Source organism: Neolamprologus multifasciatus, chromosome 10 (genome assembly GCF_963576455.1).
Source record: "Neolamprologus multifasciatus chromosome 10, fNeoMul1.2, whole genome shotgun sequence".
NCBI classification, from domain to species: Eukaryota; Metazoa; Chordata; class Actinopteri; order Cichliformes; family Cichlidae; genus Neolamprologus; species Neolamprologus multifasciatus.
In genome coordinates this window covers 17,402,548-17,420,060 of record NC_140448.1, presented here as the reverse complement: position 1 = coordinate 17,420,060, position 17,513 = coordinate 17,402,548, and the positions used below count along the sequence as shown (strand labels likewise).

General features: G+C 40.5%; 1 protein-coding gene across 8 annotated transcripts in view; it reads left to right on the top strand.

The window, feature by feature from the left end:
- Window positions 1-318: 318 nt before the first annotated feature.
- Window positions 319-17,513, top strand: part of fryb (furry homolog b (Drosophila)) — a 53,381-nt gene continuing 36,186 nt past the window's right edge. For 4 of the 8 annotated variants that reach the window (XM_085174411.1, XM_085174410.1, XM_085174409.1 and 1 more), the window contains exon 1: window positions 7,004-8,965. In XM_085174411.1, coding sequence (XP_085030537.1) covers window positions 8,719-8,965 — 247 coding nt within the window. In that variant the 5' untranslated portion in view covers window positions 7,004-8,718. Of the gene's footprint in view, window positions 478-7,003; window positions 8,966-16,731; window positions 16,835-17,513 lie in introns of those variants that run through there. The other 4 variants (XM_085174415.1, XM_085174416.1, XM_085174414.1 and 1 more) reach the window with 2 other exon arrangements.

Sequence of the window (17,513 nt, the reverse complement as noted above, 5' to 3'; positions counted from 1 at the left end):
TGAAATGGTGAAAAAAAGGTAATGATAATCACAATACAAAAATGAAGCTGTTTCACCTGCATATTAGTTTGTGCAGCTACGTATCATATACGTGCCTGTTATCCTGCTACAACGTGTCTTTGGACTTGTTTTCCACGGCTTTTTCTTCTCTTGATTTGGCCTCACCTGCGGTTCTCAGCATCCTTTCATAGCAGGTGTCCTGCCCTTGGTCCAAGGTGCGCCCCTAGCGACACCTTTATGGACACAGCTGCTAACCAATAGGAAGCTTGTCTTGCCTCAGTTACCGGCTTCTTGGCGTTCGATTGGTTGCTAAGGGCGGGGCACTCACATCCCGAGCAGTAGCGCTGTCAGCTGAGGCGGCACGACTCCTGGAGGAGAGAGACGAGGAGGATTGATGAAAACAAGCCACCGAATCACATAAACAAAGAACTGGTGCTAGGAAATGATCCTGTAGTGGCCGAGGTCGACGCAGAAAAGGTACAGTTAATCTAAATGATTCGCCAGTGCTATGCCCGGTGCTGTTTAACGGCTCTGTGTCAACCACAAAGGCAACCGAGCAATTTCTTAATACAACATCGATAGCTCTTACTACCACGGGGGGCTTCTACTAGCTCTTTAGCAGCTGAGTTAGCCATAGGCTTAGCCCGTTACAGTGGTCGGCCATTAAAAGAAAGAAAAGGAGAATGTGACTTAACCTAAACTCGCTTCTTTAGTTGCCTCGGTGCCACCAACACAGCGAACAATGCCGAGCGGCTTTGTGAGGCAGGTTAGCTAAAGCAACAGTGTTTATCTAAAACAGCGACTATCATAGTAAATCACACTTTATGATGGCTACGCTACACTTTAGCTATCAGCGAGGGAGCTAATGTAAATACCAGCAGTGCTACTTGCCAGTGATTACAATCTGGGAGCATTAAAAAAAAGTGTGTCACGTCTGGAAGAGAAAACACGCACGTCTCTCAGTTCCGGTGCCCGTCTGATGCCCTGTCTGGGCCTTTTGGACCCCTCACCGATGAGGTGTTTTTCGTCATTGAGAAGACGTGTAGAGTTGTGGGCTGTGGATCAATGTGTAGTCTAAGTCGGGTGGTGTCCCGTTGTTATTACCCCATTGCTGAGATGTCCAGAAGCAGTCAGCTTGGATGTTTTGTGAGAGGAAGCCAGTGTTTGAGGATGTATCATAGCAGGCAGCAGTACTCTGCTGACTGTTTTAAATGTTTTGAAATCTGATTGATATTTAATAGAGGGTTTGTGCTCTTCTGTTGTGTTGTACTGTGCTGTGGTGAAGTGTGCTGTTCACGCTGTTCACACATCTCAGGCTTACTCCCTTTCTTTCTCATGAATCATACTCCTCTTCATCACTCCAGCTTTTTTGGCACAGCCAGTCAGCAGCAGCAGTAGGAGTGACCCAGTTAACTCTATTGTTCTGGGTATGGATTTACGCCACAAGTAACACACACACACACACACACACACACACACAGACAGTTTGACATGTGTGTCAGAGTATTGTGCTTCACCGAGGTTCCTTCGATCCCTTTAAGTTTGTTCCCAATCTGAATTTCAAGAAATACAGTTCCTGAAATCCAGACTGGTGTTTTTGGAATAAGTTTCCTCTACACCAGTCTAGTTTGATTTCATTTTTAAATAAGCATAATGCATTTGCACAGATAGGGATTATTATTACAGATTCAAAGCTTATTTAAGGAAGTCCTTCTTTAATTGTTTGAATCTGAAACTTTTTTTAAGATTTAAATTTTCTTGTACTTGCTGTTTAATATGTGGAGGTGCTTTATAATGCGCTGCCCCACTGGGGGCTTCAATTGCCTTTGTAGCATGACTGATTTATGCATCAGCACCACTGTAGTGGAGCAAAAAGCCCTGCATTTATTACCTTTTAGCATCATCAAACCACATTAAAAATTCATTTTGAGAGAAACTTAATTATTTAAAATTAGAATTGACATTTGTTTCTGTGCATTTAGTTGTAGAGAATATTGGCTATTCAAACAAAGAGTTTGATATCAGCCACTATCCATGTGAGAGTATCATTTAAAAAATTTTGGCCCTCTATTATCGGGTTTCTCGAGTTTTGTAGAGAAGCCTTCTTTCACCCCTTATATGATACTTGAGACTCTGTTTTTTGGCACGTTAGTGTAAATGGCTGAGCTCTTTTAAGCTTTACCGTCTATTTGTCGACAGGCCCTTCAATCCAGCTCACAGGTCACAGAGATCAGATCTAAGGCGCTCAAGACGAGTGGATCAGACAACGTTTTTTTTTTTTTTTTTCCAGACAACTTTTAACATGAGTGACAGAGACTAATCTGGTATAATGCTACTGTAAGTTTCCAAAATATATATTTTTGGAAGCTTAATTAAGGTTGTACGGTGTGGATGAGCATGGCCACCCTTCATTTGTTTAAGTAAATCTGCCAGAAAGTAACTGCTCAGCCATCTCCACACACACACGCGCGTATGTGTGAACAACAGAAAGTGCGACCTCACACTCTGGACTGGTGAACCTCAGTCAGCTGAGCTCTCTGTCTTTCCTCACCCTCTTTGTTCCCATAGATACCACTAGACACCTCACTCCCACTGCCTTACATAACGTGGTTCTTCTGCCAGAGACACACCAGTTGACTCATACACAGAAGACATCATCACACAGTCCTTACCATCACGCTCCCTGTTTGTTTTGCCCCAGGTGCTAATTTTATGGGTGTGCTGTTCTCCAAATATTATTCAGAGAGCAGCTAAATAGTTTTTGTCTTACATGGCCTGTTAAGCCTGTTTGAGCGGCGTGTCAATGTATTGATTTAACAGAGAATTTATTGCTTTGCTTGTGTGTGTTTTGTTTGTTTTGTGTGTGTGTGCGTTTGTTTTAAGATTTTAGAAAATTGTTGAGGGAGCGTTGTTTCACGCCTGTAGATTTAATGGAGCTCTGAGGCTGTTTGATTGTGCATTAGCCCGCACATTGGAGACTCCAGAGATACTGTTATATAACACAGCTCTATATGGAAAGACATATTGCTGTGTGTATGGGTGTGTGTGTCTGTTTACATGTGTAATGCCGTGATGCATTTTTTTGTAATTGATGTTTTGATGTTTCATTTTGTTTTTAAAATCAAGCCATCAGTCCTTGTTTTTATCTTTTCTGAGCTGCAGGCAAAGCTAATTGTGTCTAAAACAATCTTGTCAACGTACAAACTAACAAACCTGACCTCCTCAGAAAGAAACGCTATTTGTAAGCAGAGCTTTTGTTTCTGTAATGGGCTCAAGAGGGCACCATTGTAGAGCCGGTGTTTGGGCATGATAATGGCAGGAGAAAAATAAAGATGGAAGATAATCAGCTGTTAAACTACCGCTGTGGACAATACAGCTACAATACTGAGAAAAAGTGCTGAGTCACCCCTCATTTATTTATATTTTATCGGGAAAATGAAAAATAGGTGCAGTGATTTGTTGAAGCATGCAAAAATAATGCAAATACATTATATAATGCAAAAACAGAGTTTTTACACTTCTAACAAGCTTGAAAGTCAATATTTGGTGTGACCACCTTTATTATTCAACACAGCCTGAAATCTCTTTGACAAGCTGTCTTGTTATATCTGTAAGTAGTCTTCAGGAATAGTTCTTGGGGCTTCTTGAAGGACATTCAAAGCTCTTCTTTGGATGTTGCTGCCTTTTATTCTGCTCTCTGCCAAGATCCCACACTGCTTCAGTAATGTTGAGGTCTGGACTCTGTAGAGAGACGAATCCATGGCTGATAGTGTTGCTTTGTGTGTTTTTCTCTCCAGGTATGCCTTTACTGCATTAGAAATGTGTTTGAAATCATTGTCATGCTAAAAAAAGAAGACTCCAATATGTTTTACTGATAGCTGTAGACTGTTGTACCGCTCTCCTGATCTCTTCTTTACATATTAACGATGATTCAAACCAAGTAGTTAAGATCTGTTTTTGATTTTTAGTTAGTCAAGTTCTTGTGCAGTTTGACATACCTTGTTTCCCTTCCACTCAGATAATTTCTGATGAGACCACAGCAAACAGTAGATGGGTCAACTGAAAGGCCAGATGCATCTCTCGGATCCTGTCTGGATCTGGCTTGTTTTCTATTCCTTAAAGACATGACTTTCAGATACTGTTCATCTGCTATTAATACATTTTTATATACCGCCACTTCTTTTTGTAAGATATGACACATTTTGAGATAATAGCTCCTTCACATCTGCCTTCATGTCGGTAATTTTCATATATTCAACTAAAGAAATGGGGTCATATTATGTTTTGTTTTATTTTTTGTTTTTTGTGACAGGCTGTCTTATGTTATGGTTGAATGGTTCTTAGATTAGTGTTAAGTTGCTTAACAATTGAAAGACAATCCTCTGAAAATGGTCAGAGACAAGGACCAGACTGAAAGTGATTAAAAAAGGCATTTTAAAAGACCTACAGAGAGCCTGAGGCAAAATATCACAATAGGGTGGTGGCGGTCGTGGGGGTTTGGCAGACAGTACAGTAATTGCAGTGGTGCATTGCAAACGTTTAAACGTGATCAATTTTAAACTCGTGACACATCTTTTCACTTGTATAGGCTGTTTTAATCAATTGAATCTGTTTGATGTTTTAGTTTAAGTCAACAAAAATGAATTATTAGTCTGATAATCAAGCCTTCTATTCTTCCCCAGCACTGGCTAAAAATAATTACACACCTTTATGGAATGCAATTCCTTTGCGTACAACTTTGTACGCAGTGTACAATGTAGTGTTCATACTTTACATTATAAAACAAAAATCGAAATAGTTTTGAAAGCATGCGGAAAATGCAGCCGCTAAAAGTGAAAGTTTCATTTTCACTCTGAGAAGTCACTCTCAGCTTAAACCCTGCAGAAACATGCAGTAAATATAAACATGTCAGTTACTTTGCCTGTTTAAACCAGTTTTATGAAGGCATGCATGGATAAAGTAGGTGTTGTACTTAATCAGCTTTGTTCAGCACACACCAACCAGCCAATTCTAACATTTAGTGACATCATGAAGGATTCCCTTACTTTTAATTCAATGCTAATTCCTTTGTACTGTTCACAAGGAAAATTTGAATGTAGGATTCTTATATGTGACTTTTACTTAAACAAAAACAATTTGCTAACCTTCAGTTAGATGGAATTTTTTTTATTGTCACACGCATCAATGATGATAACGATTTAGCAAGACTGAAAGGTATTTGGTGCTTGATTTAACCACAAAGTAAAATCTCTCTCCTTTATTATAAGTGTTAACTCAAAATATGCACTCAGTCATACGCTCTTGCAGGAGCAAATGTCCCCTGTGATCTGGACTAATGCTTGTGGTGAGGCGCGGGTGTCATTAACTGTGAACTGAATTAGTCTTGATTTGTTGCTTAAGACCAGAAGTAAACTTGTTTATCTTCTCTTGTTCGACCGGCTTGCTGAGTATACGGAGGAGTCTGGGAAACTGTTAACAAGACAACGTATTTGACTGACAAGAGAGATAAAAGTCCCCTGTCACAGAGGTCCCAGATGGTGCAATTTAAATAGTAAGTGGAGGGATGATCAGAGAAGAAATACAAGGGGTTGCTTTGGGTTGCTGAGGTTAAACTAAGAGGTACAAAGCAGAAAAAGGTGGAAAAAAATAGGGTTTAAAATGACCATCATTCTCAGATTAATAATTAATTCTATGAATATTGTTAATGTGGGACGTGAACAGATGGAAAAAGCAGCAAAAATGCAATTTTTGATTTTTAAAATAAAAGATCCCACAAAAAAACTTGATTGTGGCACAGTCTTTTTTGACTTAGACTGTGTGTGAGGAAGTAGTTTCTACATTTCAGACTGAATGTTGAATGGGAGACTGGATGGCTCCGCTTTGTCTTCTCAGCTCAACTTTCACCTCTGACTTGCAGGGACACATTTCTTTCTTTGTTGGCAGTGTTGTGGCTGATAACTAAAGTTGAAAAGCTGCACAGTCTACATAAAACTGAACAAAAACAGAGGGACGCTCAGGGGAGGAATCACAGTTAAGGAATGGCAGCTGTTTATTTTAGCCTATGACCCTGTGGTTTGTGTGTGTGTCTCTTTGGCTCTATTTGGTTGTCCCATAACACCAAAGCATGTCTGTACTGCGGGCAGAAGCTGGTGCTTATCTCATAATTCATATTCAGGCTGATTTATGTGCAGACTGTTAAGTAACTCAGAAATTGTGACTTTGAAAACTAATATTATACTAATAGTCAGGTCAGGTTGTTTCTAATACATATCTTAATGCAGATAAAATGAAAATGCGGAAAGGACAGATACTTTTATTTGTGGGTTTTCTTTGATTGGTTGGTCAGAATTAAAGATTAAATACAGAATAAAAGTCCTCTGTTTGTGCATGTGTGTGTTCATGTGAGGAAGAGTGAATGAGTCTGTTTTTAATAGTTGGCTGTTGTACTGCCTTAGGGGACGGCACGCCTCTGTAACTGACTTTGGCACCGAGCCTCACTGTGCCTGTTTGCCAGCCGTTAACTATTTCCTTACTCTTTGTTTTGTCTCCAGACACTAGCTTGTGTGATGTATTTATTTGACCTTTGACCTTGATGGCATTTGAAGTCTCCTTTGTTTGTGGTGATTGTGGAAATTCAAGAAAGACAGATTACAAAATTCATGGAAGGAAAATTCTCATTTCCTGTTAGCAGCCTGTGGCCGGTGTAGCTTCAAGCAGACGGCCTGAAGCAGGGATGAGAAGAGGGCTACAGAGTTGTGGTAACGTCACTTCTTTCTAAAGCCACATGCCTTACGTATATATTTTTTCATTTTCAACAAAGACATCACTTCCTGTGTATAAAAAGCATCACCCTCTGCACAACACCATCTCGCTTTATCCAGCATTTTTCACAATGCGTTTTCCTACTCCACTGGACCTGCATACAGTGTTTAATGTGTAAAGTGGGTTTAGTGTTTTCCCATAAGAGACAGTTTTAATCATCCTAATTAAACCTGTGTTGCAGTCTTTACATGGAGGACGTGAAAGTATTGTTTTCACACCTACATGCGCAAAATCTCGGGATGATTCACCAAGTGAAGCTGATGTCATGACGATGGCGTACACAGCAGGAAGTCACCGGGGGATATGGAGCTCCCAAGAGATGTTTACCACCTTACCTGCAGAGAGAAAATTCAGTGAGGAGTAAAGAAAGATTCCACTTTTTTAATAAAAAACATTTACTTGAATAATTCATGTAGTGTAAGGGTTTTGAAAAAAACCCTGCACATTATTTGTGAGGCTTTGACTTTAAAAATTTCCATTTACATATTGAAGAAGACTTTTAGTAATGTGAGTTAGGATTGCTGGATTGCAACATTAAAGAACCACATAATTAGGGTTAAACTAAAACAGTGCAGTGTATTCCCTGTAAGATTTGTTTTTGGATAAGGGGCTGGGATGTCATTTGCGTTTTGACATTTGACATAATTCCTGGTCCCTTTCCAGAATTAGATCAAGGAAGTTTTACCTTCAACAGTAACAGTAGCCTACTTATATCATAATGTTGTAACATTTCCGTGTATAGCTGTCATTGTTTTCTTTTTTTTTTCATGTGTGTACATAAATATGCATTTGCCAGGCTTTATTTGACAGATTTAAAACCACATGACAATCGCACCCCACAGTTGTCTCTGAAATGTGTGTACCAATCAGCAGCTGATTGTTACAAAAATTATTTTAGGCTACTGTGCTTCCTGTTTGTGTTTACACCCACCCAAACACCCTACCCCCCACCCCTCCAAGCTTTGTTAATGGGTGTGTCTGTCCTCAGGAATCCTACACCATTAACAATTGAGGTTACTATAACTGGCTAAACAGCTTCGACCAGTGAGCGCAGGGTATCTGACACACCAACACGCAGTGTTCCGGCTATCCAAAGCAGTAAACAGATGCCTTTGTTTAATGCTCTACTGCTACGCGAGAGGGAAAAAGGATGAAACAAGAGTCAGGAAGCAGGTGTGTGAGAGAGGACGCAAGAAAGAAATCATTTTTCTCATTGCCAAAAATGCCTCTGTGAGGGAAGGTGAGTAGGAGAGAGGAAAAAGAGAGGAAGAAAATGCCAGGGAGTGGAGGGGGTAAAAGAACCACCCAGATTTAACAAACCACCCAATCAAGCTGTGTTCTTGGAATTGGCTCCCTCCCCTTTTTTCACCACCTGAGAGTGAAGAAACACAGCTGTGCCTCAGAGGGCTGAAAAAGACAGAAGGAGAAACGCTCTGAGAGCAGGTGAGAGTTGAAGTGGGGCACGCAAAGAGAAGAAAGGTTTTACAGAAAATCTGCTTTCAAATAAAATAAGAATTTTTAAAAAAAATGTTTTCAAAATCTTAAACAACTGTGAGAAAGCCTCAAGAGGAAGACCTGAACTCTCAGGAGAACTGTGTAACAACAAAGCGATGAGCTCACTGTCTCGGGATTGAATGAACACAACATAAAGAGAATAAACCCTGAAAGGAAACTGGATACCAAAATGTGGGGAAAAAGGTGAAGAGTGAAAATGGACTGAATGGCCTTTTTAAGTATTTTTCCTTCCTCTGGGACCATGATTTTTTTTATTTTAAGTCTTCTGTGGAACAATGTAAGGTTGTCTTTCTTCCTCTGAGGAGGGCCACATTTTGACAATATTCTACGAGGTGTCGGTGAGCTCCTGTGGAGACTGGCTAATGAGCAAATAGGGGAGACATGTCTCTAGAAGATGTCAAAAGCACCACCAGCCTTGGGGCTGAAAGCAGTGCTTCAGATCATTGCAATGGCCACTGTCTGAACCAACATCAGGATCACGGGGTGAAGCAGAGTGAAGGCCAGGATGGGATCGTTCTGGACCGTATTGCCTCTCTGTCAGTGGATAAGTTTGATCCCAGTGACTTCACAGGGAGGTTTTCAAAGATCCAGTTGAGGTCCAAAAAGAGGAGAGGGATCATTAATAGAGGTATGTGTGGAGACTGGCTCTACAAATTTTGTGTGTTTTGGGGTTTTTTTGTTTTCTTCTTCTGAAGAGCACAAATGTGAATGAACACAAGATGAGTCAACACAGAGAGGAATGAGAAGAGCAATGAGATACATGTTTTGTAATATTCCCAGGAAGTTTGAATGCGATTGCTTATTTGTCATGACCTGAGGAGTTAAGTTTAAGGGTGGAAATGGCAGAAAGACAGGTCGAACATCCAGCTGAAAAAATGATCCTCCGCTCGCCAGCTGGAATGTGGGTGTGTGCGGCTTTTAGCCGCTTTGAGATTTTAAATAACTCAGATCTTCTGCTACCTGTTTAGACCCCGTCTGCCTCTTTATGTACACCACTGCAAAGCTCGTCTTTGTTGTCACTTGGAAACTAGACTCGACAGGTGTATTTGTTGTGGGTTTTGAAGACCCTGTGAAAACTGATACCCTCTGTGTCTTTAGAAAATACCACAAGGTTACTCCACTGATCATGAATCCAGAAAGAGGCATGCTATTGCATTTCTGGCCTCAGGATTGCTGTTTTCCTCAAACCACTTGTTCTCTCTCAGCTTACCTAAAACTCTGTGAATTTTATGTCTAAACACTTCCAACATTTTAGGGAGTCTTTACAGGTATACTTGGGATCAGAGTATTGTTAAATTTAGTAATAATGTATCAGTTTTTAGATTTATTAAGTCAAGTAATACTGAATGGCGTTTGAAGGAAGCTCCAATTGAAGGCACTTTAGGATAAGAAAAGCAGAATGCTTATTTTGTGTCTCTGATTGAACTTGAAAAAAGATGGAAACATAGGTGCATGTTGAAGAGTGAAAAGGGGAAATTTTGGTGTGAGGTAGTATCTGTGCAACAAAGCAGCACCTGCACAAACATGCCTTTATTGAGACCTCTCAATAAATGAGCTTGTAGAGTGCAAATGTCAAAGAAATGCGGTGAAATGTAAGATTATAGAAGCCTCTGCTGCTGAGATAATGTACATGTGTTAGTCTTTGATGGTACACAAATGTGTTTTCACTAGAGTTATCTGACCCAGCTGTGTCAAGGACGCACTACTGTGTGAGCCCCGAGCCTCAAACAGCCTCTCTATGGTCGTTTGAAGCAATTTATTTGCAATCTGTGTTTACGTGTGCTCATGTGCTCATGTGCTGTGTTATGCTGGTTCGGTTATCATGACAAAAAAACATCACATTAACAGATGTCTGACACATGTTGACTTGTTTACTATGGTTTTTGTGATTGTGTCAATTTGATTTATGAAGCTAAAATGAGCAATACAATCACAGATGAATAGACATTTATGCTAGAAGTTCATTCCTTGATTGAAATGTAATATTAAACATCCACAGCTCCAACATCTCCATCATTAGGTCGTGAATGATAATGCTCCAGTGAAACAATGTCTGTCTGTGCTAGACACAATGTATCAAACAGTCTCTGTTTGACTGATGAAATTGTGTAATCTCACTGGGATTACATTTCAAGTGTGTGTCTTTGATTCAAAGATGTTGTTTAAAGGACATACCATTCGCTCCTTCTATTGTTATTGGAAATTGTTAAAATCACAACTGTTAATTTTAATTTAAGAGAAAAAATAAATACTTGATTTATCTCAAAAGTTGGCAAATTAGTGTGATACTAAAAAAGTTTTTTAAAAAGTGATTCAGTTTTTGTGGTTGAGGCCAGGTACAGTGACGATCACATGGTTAACTATGACTGTGACTCTGTGCCTGTTATAAACTTTCTCCTCATGCTGAAAGTGAGAAATCGCCTCTTTCTGCATCACTCTCTGTGTTTGTGCTGATGTGGAGGGCAGCTATTTACACCTCTGTACCCATTCTGTGCCACACAGCAAGTGGGAAGTGTTATATTCATGTAGTGTAAGACTGTCTCCACCCTCCCTGTGACAGCCACTCAGTTAACAACTTTTCTGGTTGAAACATTTTCACTGTCAGTATATTAGATAGTTGACACATGACAAATATTGGCATAAACAGCTCTGATCTTTCCAGTCTAGAAGAGATGACGTCAGCTCATCATCATCATCATTTATTCCTTTACTTTAAAAGCAAAACAATAAAAAAATAAAAAATAAAAGCCCCAGCAGTGAAAGCTGTTCTGGAGTTTACTCTTGTTTGCTTCCCTTCTCTTATTCTGAGCTTAGCTTCTGTCTCTCATTAGCCACTGTTTGCTGTCTGACTAGAATATATGTAACTCCACACATGATTTTCTTCTTCTCCTCTACTCAGAGCAGGGTTGGGGATACATTGACATGCTCCACCATCTCATGATACAGAATTTTTTTTCACAAAAGGCCCCTTTGTACTTTCAAAAGCTGAAAGGGTGGTGTTGTTTCTTCACATTCTGTTGATAGCATTAGTTCAATCTGAAGCCTGTAAACGGTTTTGATTTAGAATGAGTACCATTAATGGAGATGACTCAGCTACTTATCTTGCAGATAGTCTGTTTAGCGTTGCTGGTTTACACACTGCACATGATTTAAGCTCCATCTTTGATTGTTTAGATGGAGTGGCCCCTTAGTTAGCAACCATCATTAGCAGTGGAGTCTTTTGGGCTAAGCTTTGTAGAAGTGTGCAGTGGCTCGATGTTTCTGAGGCTCAAAGGTAGCATACCTTGATGCGGATAACGTCCTCACACCTCCTCGCTAATGTATTGTTTTATAACCATCTTATAACTGCCACATTTTCAGAACAACAGGTTTGCATTATCTGATGCTGAGCAGCCTCATGCTTATTGATTGTATCACTCATTCATTGCACCACAAAAGGTCAGGTTATTATGTTAGACGTATAAACAGACGTATAAATACAATAAAAATGAATTAGTGACCCATTATACTTGTAGACCAAGTATAAATGAAATCTTAATTTACGCTTAACATGTATAAGTACCCTCTATATATGTGTGTGTTCATGTGTGTTTGCCTGTGTGAGTAAAGGAGTCACATTCCAACAGCTGGCATGCCCGGGCCCCTGCTCAGAATGTGAGGAATCTCAGCCGCTCCATAGGGGTGTGTTCATCTCTATGTCCATGATTTTTTCTCTCTCTCTTTCTTATAGGCTCCATAAATGTGTCATTGTAACCCAATGGGAAATATGCCCCCTTTCCCTGTTGTAAGTCCTGAAATTTTATTGATTTTCCTATTGTGCGGCGAACACTATGTAGGCTTCATTTACATCAGTCAGAGCAGAAAGAGTCAAACGGCAGTACATAACAATTCAATTTTCCCATATATAGCCCCACCACCACCACCAGCCGGCACATGCAACTGTTTAACCTAATGTGGGTCAACAAACAAACATGCAAACATTTTCATGCAGTCTCACAAGCAAGACTGGATGAGTAAGATAAGAGTGCAGACTTTTAAATATGATTTAGCTGTCATCTCATCAGTACAGCACTTGGTGCACCAGCAGTCAAGTGGTTGTTATACACAGGATGTTTTGACAGTTTCAGGAGAACGTTTTGAAAATTGTTTCATATCTAATGATTGTCAGTTGGGCTTGATTGGCTTGTATGCAGGTTAACAGCCAAAATTGTGATTTGCTTATTCTGTCAGGCCCAGCACCGTGATGGGACAACAGATGTTGCAGACAGGAATAGGCTTTCAGTGCTTCTTTGATATATTTCTCCTCCTTTGAGATTAAACTGTAATTGTCTGTTAATATGAACCAGGCCATCCATGCTTGGCAGCTCTCCTGTGAGCTGCCAAGCTTTGCATAATACTGTATCCTATACACTCTTTACTCTTCCTCTCACTCTCATTTTTTTGCTCTCCCTCCCTCGGCCACTCACATGTCCTGTGGCACTTCCGCTGTTCATCCAGGGAATTGCACAATGACCCTAATTATCCACTTGTACTTCCAAGCTTTTTCAGCCAACCGTAACATCACTGCCATAACTTTATGCTTAGGCAGACATTTTCAAAGGCTTTTTAAGGTAGAAAGAATTTAGTTTGTACTTAGGTACACTAAAGACTCAGAAGTTGAACTAAAGCTATGAGATGTGGCAGGTTATTATGAGATGCTAGCAGAGTCCTGACATACAGTGTGTTGGTATTGGCCTGTGTATCTACTTAAAGGAAGACAAAATTAAATATCAGCTGCACTGCTGAGGTAAGGGATGCTTCATCAAGCAAAGCAGATTAAAATCTCTTAAGCTGTGATAAGCAAAGGGAGCCAACTCTTTGCTTCGATTTGACTTTTCACACCATGACTCTGTATCTTCTCACTACACACTCGAAACAGCAGAGATACCTCATTTGCAAAAAAAAAAAAAAATCAAAGAATCAAGCTCACATTCGCCACATTAAATATTTATCGTCTGGAAATGATATCCAGCAGCACCAAGGCACCTGAAATGATCACAAAACATTCGCTGAAATGTCTCGCTGTTAATTACGTGATCAAATTTGTAAAGCATGAACATTGCATCTAAATTATTGACAGGTTAATTTCCCATGTGCCACATGAATCATTTCAATTCTGCCAGAGGTGTGAAGCAGTTGTACCAGCTGATAAGTCAGGAATAAGTCAGACTTCATTATTAGTGTCAGTGTCTAGGCTGGCTGACAACAACAACACATTTAATTAAAAAAAAAATCTCTATTCATCTGAAGGGTGTAACAAAAAGGTTAAAAAATAACTTTTTTTGCTTGATTTAATGAATAAAAAATCACTGCAGGCAAACTAGTGACAAAGATGATGATGGATTATGGTGGGAACTTGAATGTCTGCACCCGATGTAACTTGCACGTGTATTGATTGGTGTTAAAAATATCCATTAAAGAAAGAGAAATATATTTTAGTTTTATTTTAGTTTCTTTTTTGTCTTCTTCTTCCTTCTGGGATTTGGATACAACAAGTAAAGTATCCATACTATACACAAAAACACAGAAGAGGTTAAAGGAAAAAGGTAGAAGGGGGGAAGAGGGAAAAAGAAGGGATAGATAGAAAGAAGGAAAGAGACAGGGCAGAGAAAACCCCAACAATCCCCTCTGAGCAAGCACTAGGGCGACAGTGGGAAGGAAAAAACGCCTTTAAACAAGCAGAAACCTCCAGCAGAACCAGACTCAGGAGGGGGCAGTCAACTGCTGGGACTGGTTGGGGGTGAAGAAGGGAGGGGAGAGGTGTTAGGAGAGAAAGGGAGAGAGGGGAGAGGAGAGGTGAAAAATTAAGATGGAACAGTGGTGGAGGAAGATGAGGCTACATCAGGTGAGGAAGCAGCAATGTCCCTCCACCAGAACAAGCGGAAGCACTTTTTCTTCTTTTTCAGGTGCTGTTCCATGAGGGCCTTTTTCTCCAGGATGAGGGCTGTCAATTCATCAGTTGTTTCTGCATTTTGCTTCTCCAGTTTCTGGCATCTTTGCTTCACTTCTTCTAATGTTGCTTGTGCTTCTCCAAGCTTTTCTCTCAGTTCTTTAGCTGATGCCTCCTGTGTTAGATTTGCCTTAAGCATGTCTCTATTTCTCTCTTGTGCGTTGTTGTGCAGGTGTTCTAAGTGCTCATTTCTTCTCTGGATTTCTTTAAGCGTACGCTGCAGGTCTTCATGTGTTTTCTCTTGTTGTTGCTTTTCCGCCTGCATTTCAGTGTTCAAGTTGTTGAAGTTCAACAAGATCCCATTAATGAGCTCTGAGTTATTTCTTGCAATTCCACTGATACTACGCTGCATCTCCGAGCATAGCTTTTCCACTTTTTCATTTTCTCCTTCCAGTTCAGTTGATTTTTCCTTCATTTCATTACAAAATTCTTGCAGTTGTACATTTTTCCTCTCAAGATCCTGGAGAATAAATTTTTCTTGTTTCTGTTGTTCTTTCTGTTCCTCTTCTTCTTGAAGAAGCATTTTATTTTTGAATTTGAATTCCGTTTCATCAAGCTTTACCTTGAGCATTTGGTATTGTTCCTCCATGCCTTTGAGTTTGCACTGCATTTCTCTCTGCTTTATGTCTTCTTCCTCCTTTTCTTGGAGGATTTCTTTAAATTTTTCCAGCGCTTCATCAGGTTTTGCTTGGCGCTCCTGATTTTTTTGGCCCATGTCTTGGAGATCCCACTGCATCACCTCAATAGTAGCATTCCTGTCTTGAAGCTGGGCAGACATCTCTTTTACTTCGGCATTCTTTTTCTTGTTCTCTTTAATCAGGAACGCAATCTGCTCTCGTGCTTGACCAAACATTATTCCCCAGCCCTCATTAATAATGTTTATGCCAGGCTGGCGTTGTTGTCTTTCTTCAAGGTGTCTATTTTGTGCTTCTATTTGTGTGCACTTCTCCTGGAGTTGAAGCTTCTCTTCTTCAAGGTGTTTAATTTTGTTTGGTAGGTTGTAGTTCTCCTTTCCTTTCCTTCTTTCCTCTAGTGCCCTTTAAATGAATAAGGCGCCATCTGGGGAAATTGGCTGGCCACACCAGGAAGGAGAGGCGGCGTAATCCTTTTTTCTTTGTTGGTATTTTCTTGGATACATGTTGGAATCTGTGCATAGTTACTCTGAAAAGGTTTCCAAATATTTCCAAATGTATCTGGTCGAACATTTGAAGACTGCGAACAAACTGACTAAAAATTGCTGCTTTTCACTTGTATTTATGGATAATCAATCATCAAAGGACTTAAGATTCCTTGCGACATCATCACTCCATAAGCCAATGAGATTGTGACATGACATTTTAGAATGGGAATATTTTTTTTAAAACCCTTTTCAAAATTAACTTAATATTTGAGTGAAAAGATTGAAAAAAAGATTGGGTTTTTTTTCTACATAATAGAGCTATAATAAATGTTCTGGGGGGGGGGGGGGGTTAAGTACAGAAATCAGCTACTAAAATATTTTTATTGACTTTTGGTGTTGGGAATGATTTACAGTCTTTTCTGTAGGAACGCTGAATTAATATATTGACTGTCTGGTCCCTTCTGGCTACTTAATAGTTGCTGAAGGAGATTTTGTTCATCCCCAGCTGATCTCCATCCATATTTATATAAAATCTAGCATACTCCACACCACACAAAGTCAGAAGCCAGTTAAAATCTGTATGTGATACCTGAGGTGGTGCTGCACTGACCAGTTGTTTCTGGCAATTTGCTGGTTCAGCCTGTCTGTCACTGCCACTCTTGGCTCTTATTGGTCAGTGCAGGCTGACGGCATGCTCACTCAGCACAATATGAAACAGAGCAGGAAAACAATAGAAACATTAGTGCTCCATTATAGCTACAGCGGTATGAAAACTGCCTTTTCATTGTCACTTACTCACTAGTTTTCACCTTCCCAGTTTATCACCCTCTATTTTCAGCATACCCTCTATGTAGCACTAGCTGGTGTGTGTGTGTGTGTGTGGTGTGTGTGCGTGCCCCCCCCCCCCCCGCACTCTTTCTCTGTCTTCCCTCTAAGAGGATTGGCTGCTTGCGTCTACCAACATCTGTGTATCACTGTCCTGAGAGAGCAAAACAGAGAGGGGATGGGGGGTGTTAGCCAGCAAGATAGCAACACAGAGCTCAGGCAAGCCTGAGAGACACTATTTCTCTTTCTCTCTGGCATACACACACTCTTCCTCGTGCACACACGCAAACAAACACACACACTCAGCAGTAGACAGCCGCAACATCCGCATCGCTCGCTGCCCACCCGCATCCTTCTCCCCCTTTCTCCGAGCCTTATTCCTGTCGGAGCGCTCTCCTCTTTCTCTTACTTGCTCCGTCTGCAACGCCTCATCCTGCCGTCCTGTCCCCCCTCTGCTGTCTGTCACCGTGGCGACATAGCCTCTGCAGCCATGGCGACCAGCCAGCAGGATTCGGGCTTTTTTGACATCAGCCTCAAGTCTCTGCTGAAGTCCTTTGGAGGCAGTGAGTACAGCTAACAGATCACTGTTGTTGTTGCTTGCTGCTGTGCCCAACAAATGTGTGATACAGTCTGCCCTCAACTCATCATTAATGGATCCTGCAGTGTGCAGACTATGCTTATTTGTGTTTACGTTTGGAGTTCAGGGACAAACGGGTGGCACACAATGTGATCGACACTGTCAACATTTGGCAATATTACGTAACGTAATAATGGAAGACAAGTAGTTGAGCAAGAGCTCCAGAGAATGAGGGTAAATCTGGCCTCTCAGCAGTTTTCTATATAAAACATTACTTAACAGAAAAAAAAAGTGTCACTATTTGACTTTGAGCCTGGTACAGAAATTCTAAAGTCAATCAGAATTTGTCAATAAATAAAAACAAAACAAAGCTGTCTGTTTACATGTGATATTATTATGTGCGGTCCAGAAGACTTAAAATATCTGTTTACAAAACAGAAGGTAAAGCCACTGTAGGTCGCTGTGAGGCAGTCCGTCACCGGCAGGATCTCTCTCGACTGTTTTCACTGGGACATACTGTACTTTATGAATCTGAGACATTACAGTAGTCAGAACACATCGCTGTATTATCGCCCCATTTGGACTCATCGATGTGCAGCCTGTAGTTTACCTTGTAGAGAATGCAAAGATAAGCAATAAGGCTTTGTTGTTGTTGTTGTTGTGCT